The 19,830-nt window shown below is 33.9% G+C and overlaps 1 protein-coding gene across 2 annotated transcripts; it reads right to left on the bottom strand.

Annotated features, from left to right (window-relative positions):
* Positions 1-7,771: 7,771 nt before the first annotated feature.
* On the bottom strand, positions 7,772-17,541 carry LOC110101359 (uncharacterized protein YGR130C). Of its 2 annotated transcripts, none has more exons than XM_020829221.2 (12): positions 17,325-17,541; positions 17,015-17,101; positions 16,062-16,195; positions 10,321-10,379; positions 10,197-10,251; positions 10,030-10,074; positions 9,314-9,329; positions 9,057-9,088; positions 8,873-8,986; positions 8,710-8,757; positions 8,492-8,611; positions 7,772-8,157 (listed from the first exon to the last, which is right to left on the bottom strand). In XM_020829221.2, the coding sequence occupies exons 1-12, from the start codon at positions 17,371-17,373 to the stop codon at positions 8,095-8,097; spliced, it is 822 nt and encodes a 273-aa protein (XP_020684880.1). In that variant the 5' UTR covers positions 17,374-17,541; the 3' UTR covers positions 7,772-8,094. The 2 variants fall into 2 exon arrangements, with proteins under 2 accessions (XP_020684880.1, XP_020684881.1); XM_020829222.2 differs by having other exon boundaries at positions 8,873-8,959.
* Between the last annotated feature and the right edge of the window lie 2,289 nt (positions 17,542-19,830).

Genomic DNA, 19,830 nt, shown 5'->3' with positions numbered 1-19,830 from the left:
AAAAATCAATTTTTTTAATAAAATATCTAGAAGCATTTTCATCAAATCCCTCACCACTAAGGCACTCCTCCCATTCCTTGTGCATGACGAGTGAGGAAGAAGAGACGAGAGTAGGTGAGAGGAGGAGAGGAGAGAGGAGGGGGAGGAAGAAGAGAGGAGATAGATAGTGGGGATCAAGCCAATATTTTTTATTGCTTCAATAGTGAAAAGTGCTCTGATCGTGATAGGTAATCTTAACCCTACATCTGTTTTCAATACTTTTATATTTTGCTTATTTTTTCCTTTTAAAATTGGTAAAAAAAGGTAAGGTTTTTCATTTTAATGATTTTTCACCATATAATTTTGGTATATGGTAGACATCATTTTTCTGATCATTTTAACTAATTTATATTGAAATCTCACTAGTTAGTTTTGTCTATATGTCATTTTTTTGAAATGAGTAGAATAACATTAATTGTAAAATAATTATGAGTCAATGTACTACATCTAATTATAAAATATATGATATGCATTAATTTATAATTTATCTTGTCTAATATGCATTTGGCATAATACATGAATATAGAGAGCATACATATTAGATCTACATGTTATAATTATTGCATATGATATGTATATGATACTTATTATGATTTATATGATGTGAAATATGTATAAAAGCAAGAAATATTGACTAAAAATAACTGATTGATTCAGGTTAGCTCGAGACATGTTACTCTGTATCATAGGGGGGTGTCCCTAAAAAAAATCACTTAATGGTACAACCCCTTGTCAGCTTTTATTTTATTTATTACAATTTACTGGTTTTTTTCATTTCAAGTCTTCAATCCACCTTCTACCCGGACCATGCAATGCTTCAGTTGTAGAGAGAGAAAGACTAATGGGATAAACTATTGAAAGAGAGAGGGAGGATGACTTTCCATTGTGGATGGAATGATGAAAAGCTAATTTTTTTAGTGGCTTAACATAGCAACAAATTCGCCAACGAGGAAACCTGCTCTAATTTTTGTAATTCTTCCCTTTAAAGTTATTTATTAATCCAGAGAAGTCTTCAACATCTTTTATTATACACATTAAAAGCATCAATGGTTTGTTTTCCACTTTGCTCCTCTCTCACAACTCACGACCTCGAGCATGGCTTTAGTTTTTCCTTTCACTCCTATCTCATGCCCAAATGAAGATTACCCGTGGTAGATGTTTATGTCTTCTAAGCTCTAAGGGCATGTTATTTGCATTCTTAATTTTTATCTTACAGCTTCTCTTGGCTCTTATAATGAGACTACAAATAGAATTTTTTTAATATATTCTAACCTTCCAAATGAGACAACACACAAAACTATTTTATTTTAGCCACCCCCCCCCCCCCCCCAACCCCCCCCCCCCCCCCCCAACAAAAAAAAAAGTAAAATTTTTTGCTTCACCTCTATTATGTACTGGAGTGGGTCGATGGACTTTTTCTTTAAATAAGATTTATGATGTAATCTTAAGTGATATGAAAATGGAGGTATAAGGTGATTGAATGATATATTAGAATATGCCGATGCGAAGAAAGTAACAAATTCTTAAATAAAAGCTACCTGATTTGAGATGAGTGATATGAGATTGATTTTTAATAATATGATTAATATAATTGAGATTAATTCATATTTGGTGTGAATGGCCTGCAAGACTTGATACAAGAAAAATGCAACATATAATTATGTGTCATACATTATTTATATATGCATATGACACGAACATATATGAAAAATTGTATAAGTGACACGATATAATATGGTACATGACATGACTGTTATATGCATATGATAAGACTAATAAGATTGATAATATTTATACAATGGCAGATGATACATATAAAATACATGATATAAATGTATTGATATTGTACTATACATATTAGACAAATGTAAGTATATTAATACATATATAAAATGACATATATATTGAAATAAAGCATAATTCATATTATAGATTCATAATAGAACTGTTGCATTATATGGGATCCATAACTAACATAACATGCTGATCATGTATATAAATATTGATTATAAGTTATATTTCTTATAATTATTTCTATTTTTTATATAAAATGACACTGTTTATAGTAATTACTATGTCTTACAGTTTCATGTTTATATTGATTTTGATTAAAGAATTAAATGCATAATATTTTATTGTCTTATATTGATTGTACTGATAGGTTCTGATAACCTAATAAATTGTTAGCTCATCTTGTGAATTTCCATACTTTATTTTATTTTTTAAGTTAGGAGCATAAAAAGATAGATTGATGTGTTGATTGAACTTCTAGTTATTACAAATTGATTTTGAGGAATGATAATTATAGTAAAATGAAGTTAATGTATATGTTGCTTTTGTTTTTTTTTTTTAATTAAATAAATAGCAATAGTAATTGTTGTAAAATAAATAAAAGATGAATAGATAATTCTTTTATATCTGATCTTGAAGCGTCATAAACTTGTTACCATAGCAGAACTAAATTGTAATAAGTGCAGTAAGAACTAATTGAGAAAGGTAGAAATGGGTAGTGTTAAGATTTAATTTCTTTTGCATTCATGATATGAATATATATGATTGAATTATAATTTATTAGAAAAGAGAACTATATTGATTGTAATGAACCCATCTACAATAAATCTCCAAATGAGTAGAATATAGTAGCTCGAGTGAGTTCTAAAATCAAAATTCAGTTTGCTAGTCTGATAGCTCAGGTGATGAGTGTGCACAGAGTAGACAATTAGGAAGTAAGAAAATTGAAGAGGATAGGCATACGTTTCATAAGATAAAACCTACATTGTTCAATGGAATTGTTGAGTCACATGCAACATAAGATTGGTTATTGATAACTGAGAAAATGTTTGATAGCAAATAGTGCTTGGAAGATATGAGAGTTCCACTAGCTATTTTTCTATTTGAAAATGAAGCAGGGAGGTGGTGGATAGGATAATAGTGAGAGAAATTTTAGAGTAATTGAACTCCTAGATCAAGTGGGAAGAATTTTCAATATTTTCAGGAATTGGTTTCTACCCCCATCAGCCTTATAGAAAACACATGAAGCTTTTATAACATTGGAGCAAGGTAATAGAAAGTTAAGTTTATCACATTAGCTAGGTATGCACCTCAACTGGTTAGCTCTATTGATGAGAAATGCTACATGTTTCTGAGAGGATTGAAAGAAGAGTTCGAGCATTCGTTGGTAACTCTAAGGATTTAAGAGTTTTTAGAATTGGTTGAGAGAGAAAGACTAATAGAAAATGATCTAAATAATCTCTAGTTTAGATAGGACAAGAATAAGAAAAAGTGCTAGCAAAGAGGTGACCAGATGAGAAGTAAGCGAACCCAGACCTTATAATTAGATAGAAAGTCAAAAAACGATCATTTTCAGCCAAAAAATGTCACCTATAAAGCACGATTTTTCCGTAGTGTAATTACTCATTCATTTCCTGAGGAGGAACCTAGACCTTCTATTTAGTCATACAACCTTTATTTCCTTGGAATTGAAGGTAGTTTTAATAACAATAGTACAACTTTTATGTATTGTAATTAACTCGCTTTTTTTTTTTTTTTTGGGGGGGGGGGGGGTTCGTCGAACCTATGCATTATGGCAGAATAAAATTAAAATTATAAGGTTCTTAGAATGGGCCTCGATTCTTATATGGGTGAGAGTTCAACATAGTTGGCTCTAAAAAGATCATTTTAAGTCATCAATAGACCTTTTTTCTCTTCACATATTTTAGATTTTTAAATTTATTATGGATGGGAATACTCACTTTGGGTTATAGGGTTGGTTATATAGACGATTGCTCGGGTTATAATTGATAAGCTCATAGTTTAGCATTTTTCTTCTCCTCTACTGGGGGAGATTAAATAGAGCCTATGCATTATAGCAGACAAACTCACATGCTTCTTATATGGCGTGATGGTTTGGCGTTGTTGGCCCGAAAAAATCATTTTAAGTCATGAATAAACCTATTTTTCTTCACATATTTTAGATTTTTAAATTTATTATGGGTTATAATACTCACTTCGGATTATAGAGTTGGTTATATAGATGAGTGCTAGTGTTATAATTAATAAGCTTATAGTTCAGCATTTTTCTTCTCCTCTGCCTTTCGAATAATTTTTTCTCCATATGAGAAAGCCTAAGAATGATGTTTTCTTAGTGATAAAGGCTCAATTAGCAGAGTGGCAGTAATGATAGATATCAAATATACCTTCAACTTGACATCAACTCTCTTCATATTTGGAGGATTTTAGGAGGGATAAATTCTTAAAGACTGAAATCCTATTATGGTAGAATGTTTTAATAGCAGCAGCTCTAGTGGGTTACACTTGCTAAATTGGTAGATATGCACATGCTACATGCACTTTGTAACACTCTAGAGTCTAATTTTGAAAGAATTATCTATTTATCTATTAATTAATCAACTTCTGTTTACATGAATTCATCAATATAAATCAATCCAATAGAATAAACTAAAAATTATATACATTAAAATATTAAATTATATTCATCCCTCAAAATTCAAGTATAGAACTAGGAGATCAATCAATCATTACATTCACTTCAACTTTCTAAGCTCCTAATTAAAAAAAATAAAATAAAACATAATCTTAGATTTGTCTCACTTCCTTGGATCCTGGACCCTACCTAAAAAATATGTAAAATTATATAGTAAGCTAATAGCTTAGTAGGTCACCAGAACCTAAAACTAAAATCAATATAATGTAATATCAACAATATACAATCTTTCAATCACTATCAATAAAATCATATAATAATAAATGAAATAGTAATAGGTCATATGATCAATAAACATCAATGTAACTATATATCTTAAGAGTAGTGATCAATAACTAAGTGAACAATGAATAATAAGTTTTGTTAATCTTATACCCAACAATTACAAACTAGTTTATATATCATCTTATTACATCAGTACACCTGTCATTATCATATATATGCCGTACAATATCTATGTTATGCATGTATACCATATAAATCATGTGATTCAAATATATCAAATGACTTTGTATTAGTTTTATCAGTCTTATCAAATACTTATATTAGTTATAGCATAATCTTGCGTAAATCATGTCATATCAATTACCTATACTTTCTGCTACGATAAATGAAGTAATTATTATTTTATTTTTAGTGTATATTCTTTTTTTTTCGTTATCTACAAGCCATATTCTGCCTAGTATAATGCTTTGTTATCAACTGCTCTTAAATTCATGTAATATGCATAATGAGCTAATTATTAGAAATCTAGATTAGTGGGTATGACCTACTAAACTGTATTGGCTCACACCTACTTTGCATTGTATTTCAAGTTATAGAAAGAGGAAAGACTCAGTTAAGAATCTGAAGATTCAGGATATAATTTGTCTGAGTCTATAGATATATTTTTCTAATTTTTGTATAGTTATGATTTTTTCTTTATTTTTTTATTTTGAAATATACCCATGTACTATAGTGTATTTTTTTATATATAACCATGTACTACAGTAGTATAGATCGTACAGTCAAAGTGTTCAAAATAAAGTATTATACAATATACAAAAAGTTACGTGGTGAAAATATCATTAAACATAGAAAAATCACTTTTTTTTTCTATATCTTATTATATATTTATTAGAATTGAACTCAAAGACAAGTGTTCATAAGTCTACCACATGCTTAACGAACTCAAGGATTGGCTCGATAAACGAAATCAGCACCATTACCCCTGAATTTCTCTCCTCATTTCCTCTCTCTTCCTTCCTCTCCTTTCTACTCGCCCATCTCTCATAGATGGTGGATTTACATTTTTATTATATAAAAACTAATTTTAGTGGCCAGCACCAGGACACTCAACTATATACTACTGCAACACTCGATCAGAATTTTCTAGCCTATCTTAGATTCCTCAAAATCAAGGAGAGTATAACATTGTAGCACTCATTCTCAACACCGCATCACTCTATCAATTCCTCTTCCCAAATAGAGAAAACAATGTTGTGGTGTCGCAGTGCCCAAAAGAACATTTTTCCGCGTGATTTTTTCTCCTCCCTTTCAATTCTTAAACCTATTTAAAGTTAATTAGAGGCTAGATAACTTATAATTAATAACTAAATTAGAATAAGCAATGATTCATACCACATTAGGTCAACTAGTTAGGTCATGGAACAATAGATGTTACATATCTCTCCTGCATGGAGGCATCATTGAGAGTGATAGGCCTTTAGACCACTCTAAGAAATAATGTATTGTTGGTGCCATATGATAGTGCTTGTAAAGATCTTCTATTCCACCAAGTCAAGAAATGTATGCATGAGTATTCATGTACATGTTTGAAGACTCGTAATATTTCCCCGCTAAATCCGCAAATACACAAAAGTATTTAAAATTTTCTCATCGTACTAAGAAAAACACGTATAGGTCTTACCCATTAATCGCAAATGTTAATTACGAATTTTCTTGTCACGCTTAAAAAAAGTGCAAATGGGTTGCTCTTATGTATCGAATGCATCACATTCAAATTTTTTTAAGATTTTAAGTATTTGAGTTTATACGTTCACACGCATAACAATGACGACGATAACGAAAGGTGTCGATAAATTTATTAAAAAAAATCTTCAAATATCTTTTTTTTAGAGAGAAAAAAGAGAGAGAAGATATAGAGGGAGAAAGTGAGAGATAGAGAGAGTGGAAAGAGTTAGAGAGATAAAGAGTGAAGGACATAGAGAGGGGAGAGTTACAGAGTTAAAGATAAAGTAAAGGCAGAAAGTGAAAGAAGAAAGATAAGAGGAGGGAGAGTGCCCACTAGGGTTCAAGCAACGATGTGGTCGAGTGCAACAACAGGCTAGGGTGACAATGTTTGCAATGATGGCAACACATCTTTATAAAGTTATTCTCTTTTGTCATTAAACAAATGACTATCCGTTTAATATTAAGCATTATGATAATAAAAGATCTGCGTTCAAATAAATTAATATCAAAACAATTTCTCTTCATAGTGGCTTACAAAGAGAAATTATTATGTGCGGAATCCGTAATTTCAATCAAAGAGTCACGTCGCTTGTACACAATATGCGTATTATACACATTGTGTATACATTAATATATAGACGACATGACATTTTTTAATTTGAGTCCAAAATGAAGTTGTGTCCAAACTCCGTATGTAATAATTTCTCTACAAAAAGACGTACATATAATACAACTAAAATATTTTGCTTCACCTAGAAAAGAAATATTACATGCAAGATAAATAAAAACCTTCATGTCTTGAATCAAACATAAAAATCATAATACCACAAATTTAATGGGCTCGAGCATAGGATCGAATTTTACAAATGCAATTTCAAACATGAAAAAATCATGAGGTTAGCATCTTGATTGTAAAAATCAATATTAAAAAATAAAAAATAAAAAAATATGAAAAAATAACTGTAAAATAAGTTTTGACTTGAGGATCTAATATAAGCCAAAAATTAGAGAAATGTAAATATATTATAATAAACCACAAGTACTAAAGCTTCATTTCGGGCATTTTAAAACAAACTTTTTAAAACTAGAATTTTTTGCATTCGAAATCTGCTTTTGAAATCAAGAAGAAAGCTGCCCCAAGTTTCATTTAGGATAAATTTCTTACTGTTTTCTAAAACAACTTTCTAATACAAAAAATTATTGAACAAAAAATTTGTATACTAAAAATCTACTTTAAAAAGCAAAAAGAAAACTTAAAGAATAGATATATATATATATATATATTCCCTTTTAAAATCTATTACCGGATTCAATTATCGACCAAATAACGGGAAGATATAGGATGAATATTTGCCACTTGAAAGAATGGCCGCAAAAAAGCACCACAACATGCAGGTGTTTATTTGTTCTATTAGCCTTCTTAGTTCTTTCTTCGTGTGTTTTGTAGAGGGGAATTGCCTATTATGTTTCTAGCAATAATGATACTGCTAGAGTATGTTCACTCTCGCTTCCAACAAAATCACAAAAAAGTTTCCATTCTCAGAGGATCGAAGTCAGTAATGAGGGCTATCCTCCCAACTTACAGGTGGAAAAATGTTTTAGCCCTCCAGTTCTACCATGTATTCCTCTCCACACTGACACTTCACAGCATGAGAAACGCTCTGCAATCATTAAAAAAAATAAAATTATGGCAGCCAAATAACTCAAGTGATTTAGTAAAAATAAACTCTGTTTAGTAGTAATCAAAATTGAATCAAACAAATAAGATTACCACTTAAACGAATTATTGCATTGTTTGAAGTGAGAATTACTGGTAAAATTTCATCTAGGTTAAAAACATGACAGGAAGACAAAAGCGTCATTTGGGACGGTTTTCTTACTGCTTTCTGAAGTAACTTTTTAATACAATTTTTTTTACTTTAAGAAATTTATGTACTAAAGAGATGCTTTAAAAAACGGTAAAAAATCGTGCCAAATGAAGCCAAAGTAACTTACCTTCAATTGTGTAATTTGATCATCTAATGACTTCAAGTATTCCAATTCCCCAGCTTCGTCAGCCAGCAGAGCCTTATGTTCCTCTTCCAAAGCTTCCACATCCAAAGCTTTTAGTGCGGGCTGAACACCCAAAATAAGAAGTTCAAACGAAAAAATATATATATTTAGAATAGAAAGAAGCATATAAGAACGCAAGCAGACTTTTATTTTGGGCTCACAGTGAAGCTTTCTGTTTTCTGCTCTAACTCCACCATAAGCTGCTTTGACTGATACAGAAGCATATCGGCAATATTACAATCACTGTAGGAATGCTTAGCTCAAAAAAATTGGCATAGCCAAAAATCAGAGAAAATGTCTCTGTGCTTTAACAAGTGGCAGTACCTTGGCATTCTCATCACCAAGTTCGGATTTTCGAGCTTTCAATTCTTCATGCTTAGCCTTCTTGGATTCAACTTGTGCGGTAAGTTTCTGGTAACTCATACCCCATGTATCTCTCTGTTATATATTTAATTAAGAAACACATAGTATTACATGAAAACTAATTTGAAATTGAAAATATTCAGACCATATTTTCCAGATTCATTTCACTTGAAGGACCTGCAAGGCGATGTACAGATAAGTTACAATGGAGAAGCTCTACAGATCAGATGTCTAATAATTCTCTGTACATTTTAGATATAATACATGTTCAAAGCATAAATATCAAGTTTCTTTTTAGGGGGTGACTCTCCGTAAAACAGAAAAAAAAAAAAAATGGTTTAGCTTTCACAGAAGATGCAACCCTTAGCATTCCCATGTCTCCAAGAAGGTTCAGATGCTTACTATAATGTTCCTCAACCTGCAACAGAAAATATCGCAGAATCATTGGGAGGAACACACTTTGAAGAAACAAAATTTTGAAATTGCTAAAATTGAGAACTAAAGAGATCAGCCCATCTTCTATCATAAACAAAGAAAAAAATGAAATCAGAATTCCATAACTAAGAGAACATTTGATTTTCTGTAACTGAGAGGTCCTTAGTTTATCACCAGGAGAGAAATGATAAAGAAAATTAGGCCTGTGATGATACCATAATAAACTATAGTGAAATCTGTAGTAGCGGCAATAAAACATAGCTACCATTGGAAGAACCTATATATAATTCTTAGTGTGTTTTGTGCATTGATTTTTTATCTGTTTTTCACTCCTTTTGTCTCTCGAGGATAGAATAATGTTTCACATATTTCCCCACAGTAAGTGATACAACTCAAGGGCTGAACAAAGATGGAATTAGAAACCCTCCCATCAAAATCATTTGAACACAAAATAAGCATGCAACTCAACTAATTTGAGTATCTAACTATAGATTTTGAGCTACTCACCACCGTTTCCCTCTCCTGCTAATGTGAATTTAGTCAGTACACAACATGAACAATATGTCAAAATCCATCAATATAAGAAAAGCAGAATATTCAATGTGTTCGAATAGTCCACAATTTATAGTCACAATTAGGTGATAAAAGGTAGAACAAAAACCAAAATTAAGATGAAGCCATACGAGGTTTGCTGTCGTTATCTTCTGCTCATATGAGTTCAGCCAGTCCTACATAGAATAACCAAAAGGTTTGACATAAAATTAGAAAGAAAATAAGAAAAATAGAAAATATAAAGGTATCCTACACGGAAAGTATAATGAACTATAAAAATCTATTTATCCAGCCTTACATGACCCTGTTGTAGCTTGAAAACTGAATCTTCCATGATCTTCGCAAAATACATCCTACCAAGGCAACATGAATGAATTAAACAAATCAGTGCAGTAATACAGGTGGAAAACTTAATGAAGTACCTCTTCTCTTGAAGACCTTCAGATGCACTAACTATTTGTTGCCGGAGAAGTTCAAGTGACTGCAATTCCATTCAGGGAATTTCAGAACATTGTCATATCCAAAGGTTGCTAATAGATGAAAGACAAACGCTTAATTTGTAACTAAAAAATAGTCACCCAACAAATAATTAGAATAAATAAAAGAAAATAATGCGAAATTTGGGTTCCGAAAATAAGGCTTATCGGGCCCGACCTCTCCGCGTATATTCGGGGAGAGTTTTAACTGATTAAGTTCCGGGAGAAATTTTTGGAAAACGGATTAAAACAATACCCAAAGATTTCGCCCCATATGCAAGGAATTTAAGATCTAATTCTGATTTCTTATAGATATAAGCCCATATAGTTAATTAAACCTCCTGAAAAATGAGATAGCACTTTTGATTAAGGTTAGTATTAGATACACTTAATACCCAATGTATAGTAGCAATAATTTTTAGATATTTAAAATTTAATATTTATAGATAGAAATTTATCACATTACACTTTAAAGCAGATGATGAAAGGAATGATGATGAACCATATCAATATTACATGATTCCATCATCCCAAGACATTATAGTCTATCGTACAAGTTAAAGAAGATAGTCGACCCAATCTGATTGAAGGATCTTTGTTGACAATCATCAATTTTTTTCGTACAGGAATACCTTGTAGACCTAAGGTAATATTTGTCTAACAGAATTCAAGTAAACCTTAGCTAATAAAGGGATTTGTGCCTTATCAATTATATCCTATGATTCATTATTGAATAGTACTAACCATTGGGAAACATACGGGTTTTAGCTGAAATCATAATATAATAGTCATTGGGCCAAGCCACCAGATCAGAGAGCTTCGATTATAATCATTTCTCATACGGAGTCATTCGGCTAAGCCATTGGTTCTTTGTAGAGTCGTTGCGCCAAGCCACCAATTAGAGGACCAATCATAACCATTTAAAGCCATTGGGCCACGCTATGAGTTTTGTGGAGTTGTTAGTCCCAACCACTAGTTAAAGGATACATGATACATCATTATTAGCAAAAAATTATTTGAGAATGAATCTTGACGATGTTCTCAATTCGACATTTGCTTCTTGCGAGCTAAATTTATTCTTGAATTCATCGCCTTTGTCAAACATCTACGAAAGGTGGGTAAGTCTTACTTTAAATTACAAGTGATTAATTTCGTTTTAAATGTTAAAATTTTAATAGATTTTGAGTTCCAAAATTTTGATAATTAACCCCTCCGATTGATATTAGCTTCTAACACGATTATCATCATGGTGGCATTAAATTAACTATAAAGTGTTATTATTTTACAGGAGTTCTGAGGCATTTAAAGTATAAAATCCCCTCCGATTGAGATTAACCTTCAACATGGTCATCATTGAAGTTGTGAAAATGATAGGAAGTGGATGCAAAAATTGAGAAAATCATGATTGAAATTTAATTTCAGCAAAACAGAAAATTGCAAAGTAGGATGAAGAACATGTCAACAATGCTTTTTATTGAAATAGTTATGAAAGAAAGACAATATACTATTGGATCTTCAATTGAAGAGGAAGATCCGACTCTCCCAAATCCCTAGCCTCCAGCTAGAGCCCTCTCAACTTAAGAAATTCTCAATTTAGCCAAAACATAATAAAATCGAAACCCTAGGATAAACAACCTATTTAAAGCATACAAAATATAGCAAATCCATAAACAGCCCTTCCTGAATTGTTTTTCCCTTCTAGCCGACTCCTCCTTTCTTTGAATTTGACCTTGGACCCCAACCGAAGGTGGGAAAAACTTAGACCAAGTGGCCATTGTTCCGCCTGGCATAAACTAGAATTGGTCCAAGAAACAATCTATCAATGCTGACGATGGGGTGAAATTAGTGGATACAGGGGGCTATAGGGTGATGATGGGCAGGCAAAAAGGTGGAGATGGGTAGAGGTGTTTGTAGGAGAATAGTGCTGACGATTCAGGGAATTTTAGTGAGGGAGGATTTTCTTTCCTAGGACTTGGAGAGTACTAATGTCATCCTGGGGATAAAATGGTTGTAGACCTTGGAGGATACTAAGATTAATTGAAAGCATTGAGGATGGAACTAGTGGTGGGAGGAAGGAGGATGGTGATCTAGGGCGATACAGGGTTGTCCAAGGCCGAAGTATCTTTCAAATCCATGATCAGGACCATACATGAGGTGGGAGGAGGATATTTGGTGGAACTATAACACTTGGAGGGGATCAGTGTAGGGGAAGAGGAAGATATCCCTCTTGTAGTACAACCCCTCATACAGTAGTTCAGTGAGGTCTTCCAACCGCCTCAAAGCTTACCACCACCCAGAGAGCAAAAATATGCCATCATTTTAAAGGAGGAGGTATCCCCGATTAGTGTATGGCCGTACCGTTACCCTCAAATTCAGAATGATGAGATTGAGAAGCTTATCAGGGAGATATTAGAAGTATGGATCATAAGGCCAAGTGTGAATCCTTTCTCTAGTCCAGTCTTACTGGTCAAGAAAAAGGATGGGAGCTGAAGATTTTGTATGGATTACAAAGCGTTGAATAAGAAGACTATGTCTGATAAGTTCCCCATCCCTGTGATCGATGAACTACTGGATGAGCTGTATGGAGCAGTGGTGTTTTCCAAGATGAACTTGAAGTCATGCTACCATCAAATCAGGATGAAGGAGAAGGATATTCAGAAGACGCCTTTTAGGACGCACGAGGGGCACTACGAGTTATTGGTGATGTCATTTGGGCTTACAAACACCCTTGCTACCTTCCATTCATTGATGACTAGGGTGTTCTGGCCGTACATATGGAGGTTTGTTTTAATTTTCTTTGATGACATACTTGTGCATAGCAAGACTGAAGAGAAGCATCTGGAGCATTTAAGGATGGTCTTTGGAGCTTTATAGGAGCATCAGCTCAGGGCCAATCTGAAAAGTGCAGCTTCGCACAGACTAGTGTGGAGTACCTGGGGCACGTGGTATCTCAAGAGGAGGTGGCAGCCAATCAAGCAAAAATTGAAGCAATGCAGAAGTGCCTCTACCTAAGAACTTGAGGGAGCTAAGGGGTAGGATTGACGTGTTATTACCGAAGGTTTGTGAAGGGGTATAACAATATAACTTGGCCTTTAACAGAGCAATTAAAGAAAGTTAGCTTCTTATGGGGGGAAGCGGCTACCCAGACTTTTGAGAAACTTAAGAAGACAATGACCATAGTACCAGTTTTGGCTTTACTAGATTTCAGACAGACTTTTGTGGTGGAGACAGATGCATCCGGATATGGGTTGGAGGCAGTGCTGATGCCGAATCATAGGCCCATAACCTACTTCAGCCAGGTGTTGACAACTAGAGCCAGACTAAAGTCTATATATGAACAGGGAATTGATTGTCATTGTGTTAGCCATTCAGAAGTGGCGTCCATACTTGCTTAGATGGCATTTTATTGTCAGGACCAATCAAAGGAGCTTGAAATACTTGTTATAACAAATGATGGTGACTGCGGAGAATCAAAAGTGGTTGTCAAAACAGCTAGGCTGTAATTTTCAGATGGAAAATAAGGTGGCTGATGCTTTACCAAGATGTGTTGGGGAGCTCAAGGGGATGACAATTTCAGTACCACTAATGGTAGACTAGGGGACTATCAAGGAAGGGAGCATGCAGAATAAAGAGCTGAGGAAGATTAGAGAGGATTTGATGAAGGATACAAGTAGCCATCATGGGAGAGACTCTTACATCATGGGAGGTTTGTGATGCCCCAAACTTCCATCCATATTCCCCACCTACTGCAGGAGTTACATGGGAGTGCAATTGGAGGCCATTCCAGGGTAGAGAAGACATACAGGAGACTGACTGCTGAGTTATACTGGAAGGGGATGCATAAGGATGTGGAGGAGATGGTAGCAAAGTGTAAGGTGTGCCAGAGAAACAAGTACATGGTCATAGCTCCAGGTAGGTTACTACCACTATTATCACTTCCAAACAGGGTATGGGAGAAAGTGTCCATGGATTTGATCGGAGGAGTTCATAGTTATTATGGTGGTAGTTGATAGGTTGAGCAAGTATGCACATTTTATCCCTTTATAACACCTCTGCACCAAAGTGATAGTGGCAGCAGCATTCATCAAGGAGGTTGTTAGACTGCATGGGATTGTAGAGTCGATAGTGTCTGACTGAGACAAGGTGTTTCTCAGCCAGTTTTGGAGGGAGCTGTTCAGGTTGCAGGATATTACTCTCAAGAGAAGCACCACTTACTATTCTTAGACGGACGGGCAAACAGAGGTAGTAAACCAGAGTTTGGAGACTTACTTGGAGTGTTTTACTTCTGAAACATCGAGGATGTAGGGAAAATGGTTAGCATGGGCCGAGTATTGGTACAATACATCGTACCATTATGCTTCTCATATGACTCCTTTCAAAGTGTTATATGGAAGGGACCCCCTATACCTAGTAAATTTTGGGAAAGGAAACACATCAGTTTCTTTAGTTGAGCAGTACTTTGAGGAAAGGGACAAGGTATTTGAGGAGTTGAAGAAACATCTATTGAGGGAACGTGAACAACAAATAATGAAGAAGCATAAATATTCATATAGGAGAGACATACAGTTTGAAGTGGGGGAGATGTTCTTAAAACTATGACCCTACCACCATAGGACAATTGCTAACAGGAGTACTGAGAAATTAGCCCAAGGTACTTTGGCCCCTATGAGATTTTGGACAAGATCCGAGCAGTGGCGTATGTCTAAAGTTATCCTCATCCGCCACCATACACCCAATCTTCCATGTGTCACAATTGATGAGAGCTATAAGGGAGCATGCTGTTAGTGCAGAGTTACATGTTACACTGACAGAGGAGTTGGAAGTAGTCTAAGAACCATAGGAGCTAAGAGGGGTAAGATCGAATAAAAAGGGAGACAAATAAGTGATGATTGAATGGAAGGTACTACCCGATATCGACACAACTTGAGAACCCTATGAGAGGATGAAGCACAATTTCCTTAACCTTGAGGACAATGAGAGTATTTGGGAGGGGGGTAATATTATACCGGCCCTTGGGCCAGTTGAACCGGTCCTCCTTGGACCGATTCAGGTCTATAGGAGGCGGAAGCAGCAGGGGGGAAGAAGTCTAGCTTGGGCAGTAGCTTGAGTGGGACCCTCACAATAATAAAGGCTGGGATTATGAGGTAAATTCAAATTAGGGGTTGTTTAGGGAATAATGAATTATCCTTTCCTACCGCAATCCCCCTCACCATCTACTTTATGTTTTAGGCGATAAATTTTTCAATCCCAAGTTAAATTTAGTACTATTATGTGTCAAGCACTTAGACTCTAATAACTAGCCTTAATAAAAAAATTCTCTCTCATCACCGGAAGGGCCACTTAATTATAGGGGCTAACGCCTATGACAAATTTAGAAACAAATAATAAAATATTTGCAAATTGGGGCGAAATATCTTGATTGTCTTATCTTAATCTAATATGACTTCTAAAAATTCGAACCAAAACACCATCACATAGATGCCTTCAGAAATGTAGAAAGAAGCATTGCATATGGCTATAATCTTAAATACACATTTCACAATATGTTTTGAACCTGAAAAATACCATGACGATTAACAATGCTTTATGCAATTCACTGCATACAGTTTTTGCAGTAAATTTTGACTCAGACAGACAAAGTAACATATTACATAAAATCTAAATTAGTTCAATTAGAACATCACAACCTGTGAAAGAGTAGATGTTTCATTCTCCAAAGAGGATATCTTCTCCTGTTTCTCAAATATCTGGCCGCAAATCTGAGCTCTTTCTTTCTCCAATTCCTTAGATTCAGCATTTAAACGAGTTGTTTCTGAAGCAACTGCGAGAAGAAGTAGCATGGGCTCCTGTAACTCATCAGGATATAATAATTTTCCACTGCAAGCTTAACAGAGTGCCAGAAGCGACAAATGCATTGGTATTAACAGACCATGGGAATAAAGCGCACTTTATTTAAATGACATCTAAACAACTTGCATTCCAGCACGTATGACTGCTAACTAGAGTCCTCTTTCTCATGATTCTTTTGGTCATTTTAACATGTTATAAGAAGTCAAACCTCCGAGTAAAATTTAAAACAAGCATGATATTAGTACAAGAAACTTTGGTAATGAATTATTTAAAACATAGATCAATAGTTGAGTGCTATCGCTTCTTAAGAAATGGATAAACTAATAACTCTCAAAAAAGGTAAATAAGGGGCAATCGGAAACTTAGGGATTATATATAACTGCAACACTGCTTAAAATTCTATATGCCCGAGTAAAAGGTTTTTCCATTACATTTGGATTCAAGCCACGAAGACCAATTCTAAAAATATGAGCTATGGGGCAAATCAACTATCCATATTCGTGAGCAATTGCCGAGTTGCATTTGAAATGCTTCATTTAACGAAGACTGCAGCACATATTATACTTGGATTCAAACGAAAATATAATAGAAATTTGCGTGGTTGACAAACCATTTTCAAGTACGCAGTTATGCCTTATCAAAATTCTTAGCGTATATTCAGACAACAGAAGAGCATTGTAGTTATAATGGATGTCAATGACAAATATAAGGCTAGCTTAGACAGCTATTTCCGCAAGCACTCGGAAGAGCGCGCGCAACGGGAGATGGGGCGAGAGAGAGACAGAGAAACCTGAAAAAATATCCTTCTCCAAGGTCTCGATCGCTGTCTTCTGACTTTGCTCTTCCACCGACCTCTTTGCAGCCACCTCCTCAATATCTGTGACCAAAACCCAAATCATGCAAGAAAATAATCGTTTATCAAAAGGATACCCGCAAACTTAAGAAGCTAAGACACAATGACAGGATCGATTTCTCTAACGAGAGAGGAGATGGAATGTAGAACGACCGGAATCAATATTCTTGAGAGAGGAAGTTGAAGAAAGAGAGATCTGAAGTTTTAAAATATTCATCGGGAAGGAGTAGAAGAGAATCAAACACACCGTTAATCTGAGACCTCAAACTCCGCAGATTCTGCAAGTATTCCTCCATTTCTAGAGAGGAAGCAATTACACGAGTGGAAGGCAATGGCGCCTATCCTCTGATTTTCCTTGCGCTGGACGCTGTCCAAGTCTAGGGATAAAATCCTACATGAAAACTGTTGCAACAAAACCTGTAAACAGTGTTCAAAGGATGCTGCTCACACGAGGGTTAAGAACAAAATCCTACGACCAGTATTTAAAACTTTTTTTGTAAAGTAAGATCCAATATGATACGAAGACATCAAATAATATTTCATCTTGAATATTTTAAAATTATAACTCATGACACAGCATTGGAAAAATTCTAATTTCTAAATAATGTTAATTGCACTTTTTTTATTGGGACATTTAGGCCATTTAAGGCAAACTCACACACACAACGCATACACAAAGACTCGAACCTTATACCTCTTAGTTGGAAGCCTTAGCTCTCAACCAATAGGCCAAGGAGTTTGAAATGGCACAGTGGAAGATCATTCTGTTTTATTATGTTTTGACTTAACTTTATGTAAGCAAGTGTGGGAGGTCAAAGAGAGTTATAAGCATAAGTGGAATTAACAACAAATATTATGATATGTGTACTATACTCATGCATTGCATATTATAATAATTCATTGGATTAAATATAATTGATATTCTAAGCTAGTTCGATAAATTCTGAAAGGATTCTAATGTAATAAGAAGGTCAAGTGCAAGTAATATTATGATAGCAAGTGTTTTAATATTATCAATCGTATCATGTATGTTTATCAGTCTTATCTTATATTATGTGCATATCGTTTTATATCATATCATTTATACAAATTTTCATATATGCTCATGTCATGTGCATATACAAGCAAGATAGAACATCCAACTACCTATGGTGTTTTTATTATATCCAATCTTATAAGTCAATCATGCAAGAATCAGTCCCAATCATATCACTCTTATTTTCAGGAACCAACCTTATTTTTTTTAGGAATTAGTCTTATATCACATAGAACAAGTTAGATATCTTTCATATAAGAAATCTTCATTTCCTGTCCATTAACTTATCATATCATATCAATCAATCTTCTTATATTTCCTTTTTCACATCACTAAGGATTACACTATGAATCTTATTTAAAGGAATGTATGTCTGCCCATGCTCCTATAAAAATAACATGTCTTTTAACCAACTTTAATAAATTAATTATTTCTAACGAACATTTTTTGCTTTTACACACATTTCATATCATATAGATCATAATACCAAAACATCATATACATCTAATGCAACTACCGTCAAACTCATTTGTATGCAGTAGAATGTCAAAACTACATGCTTGATTAAATGAATAACAAATGTATGCATATCATGTATCTTATGTCCAAAAGTAATATGCTAACTCTTGATTATTTTATACTTAGTGATACAATATTCATTTCAAATTAAATGTCATATATGGAAAATGCATTAGTGAAATTTTAATATAAACCAATCAAAATATTAGGGGTGACGATAGCTACCACATATAAAAAATTCTATAGTGGGAAATCATTAAAACGAGAGATACTATATTTTTTATCAATTATAAGAGAGAGAAAATAGGCAAAACATAAAATCATAATTAGGTATAGGGGTAAGATGACCTACCACGATCAGAATATTTTTCATAATTTGAACGACACAAAATAGTAGCCCAATCCCCACTTTCGCCCTCCTCTTTCATCCTTCTCTCTCTTATTTTCTCTCCCTTTATCTTGTATCTCTCACCTTGGTAAAGAAGGAAATGTGGGAGGGGATGGGGTGGCTTAAGGCATATTAAATGAGGATTAAGGATTTAGATATTAAAAATAAATAAATTTTAAGATATAATGTTGCAGCGCTCTTGACCCAGCGCCACAACGCTTTCTTAAATTCAACAAAATATGAGAGTTTGGTGCTATAACACCCACAAGTTTAACACTGTAGGTCCCACTGAGCTAATTTTCTAGAACTTAGGGATATTAACTTTGAGGTTATTACACTTTTGATGAATAGATTGCTTGTTAGCTAGGTTATTGTATATGAGTTTTGTGAAATAAAATTGGATGATGTATAACAAAATATTTATTATTTTGAATTTTTAAATAGCTTTGATTTATTCTATATTTTGGTTGAGTTAAAATTTAAGTTTAGGAATTTAATCCTTCCATTAGATCTCAAGATGTCACAATTGGATACCTAGTATATAGGTAAGATATAAAAGTTTCAAAAGATAGCTTTTTCTCATTTCTAGACAATTTTAGGCGTTAAAAAATTTTTCATGGCCATAGGCTTGTGAAGATAGAAGTGGTGGGAGTTTGTTATGAGGTGTATTGGTATAGGCTAGTGATGGCGAGTAATTGTTCTATCATCATGAAGCTTATCATCAGTGGATTTAATGAGTTCAACAACTTGATCATTAGAGTTAGGCTGATGCAGAGAGATTTCATTTTGGATTGTTGGTCTCAGCCACCA

Source organism: Dendrobium catenatum, unplaced genomic scaffold, assembly GCF_001605985.2.
Source record: "Dendrobium catenatum unplaced genomic scaffold, ASM160598v2 fragScaff_scaffold_853, whole genome shotgun sequence".
Lineage (NCBI taxonomy): Eukaryota > Viridiplantae > Streptophyta > Magnoliopsida > Asparagales > Orchidaceae > Dendrobium > Dendrobium catenatum.
This window is presented reverse-complemented; position numbering and strand designations above follow the sequence as displayed.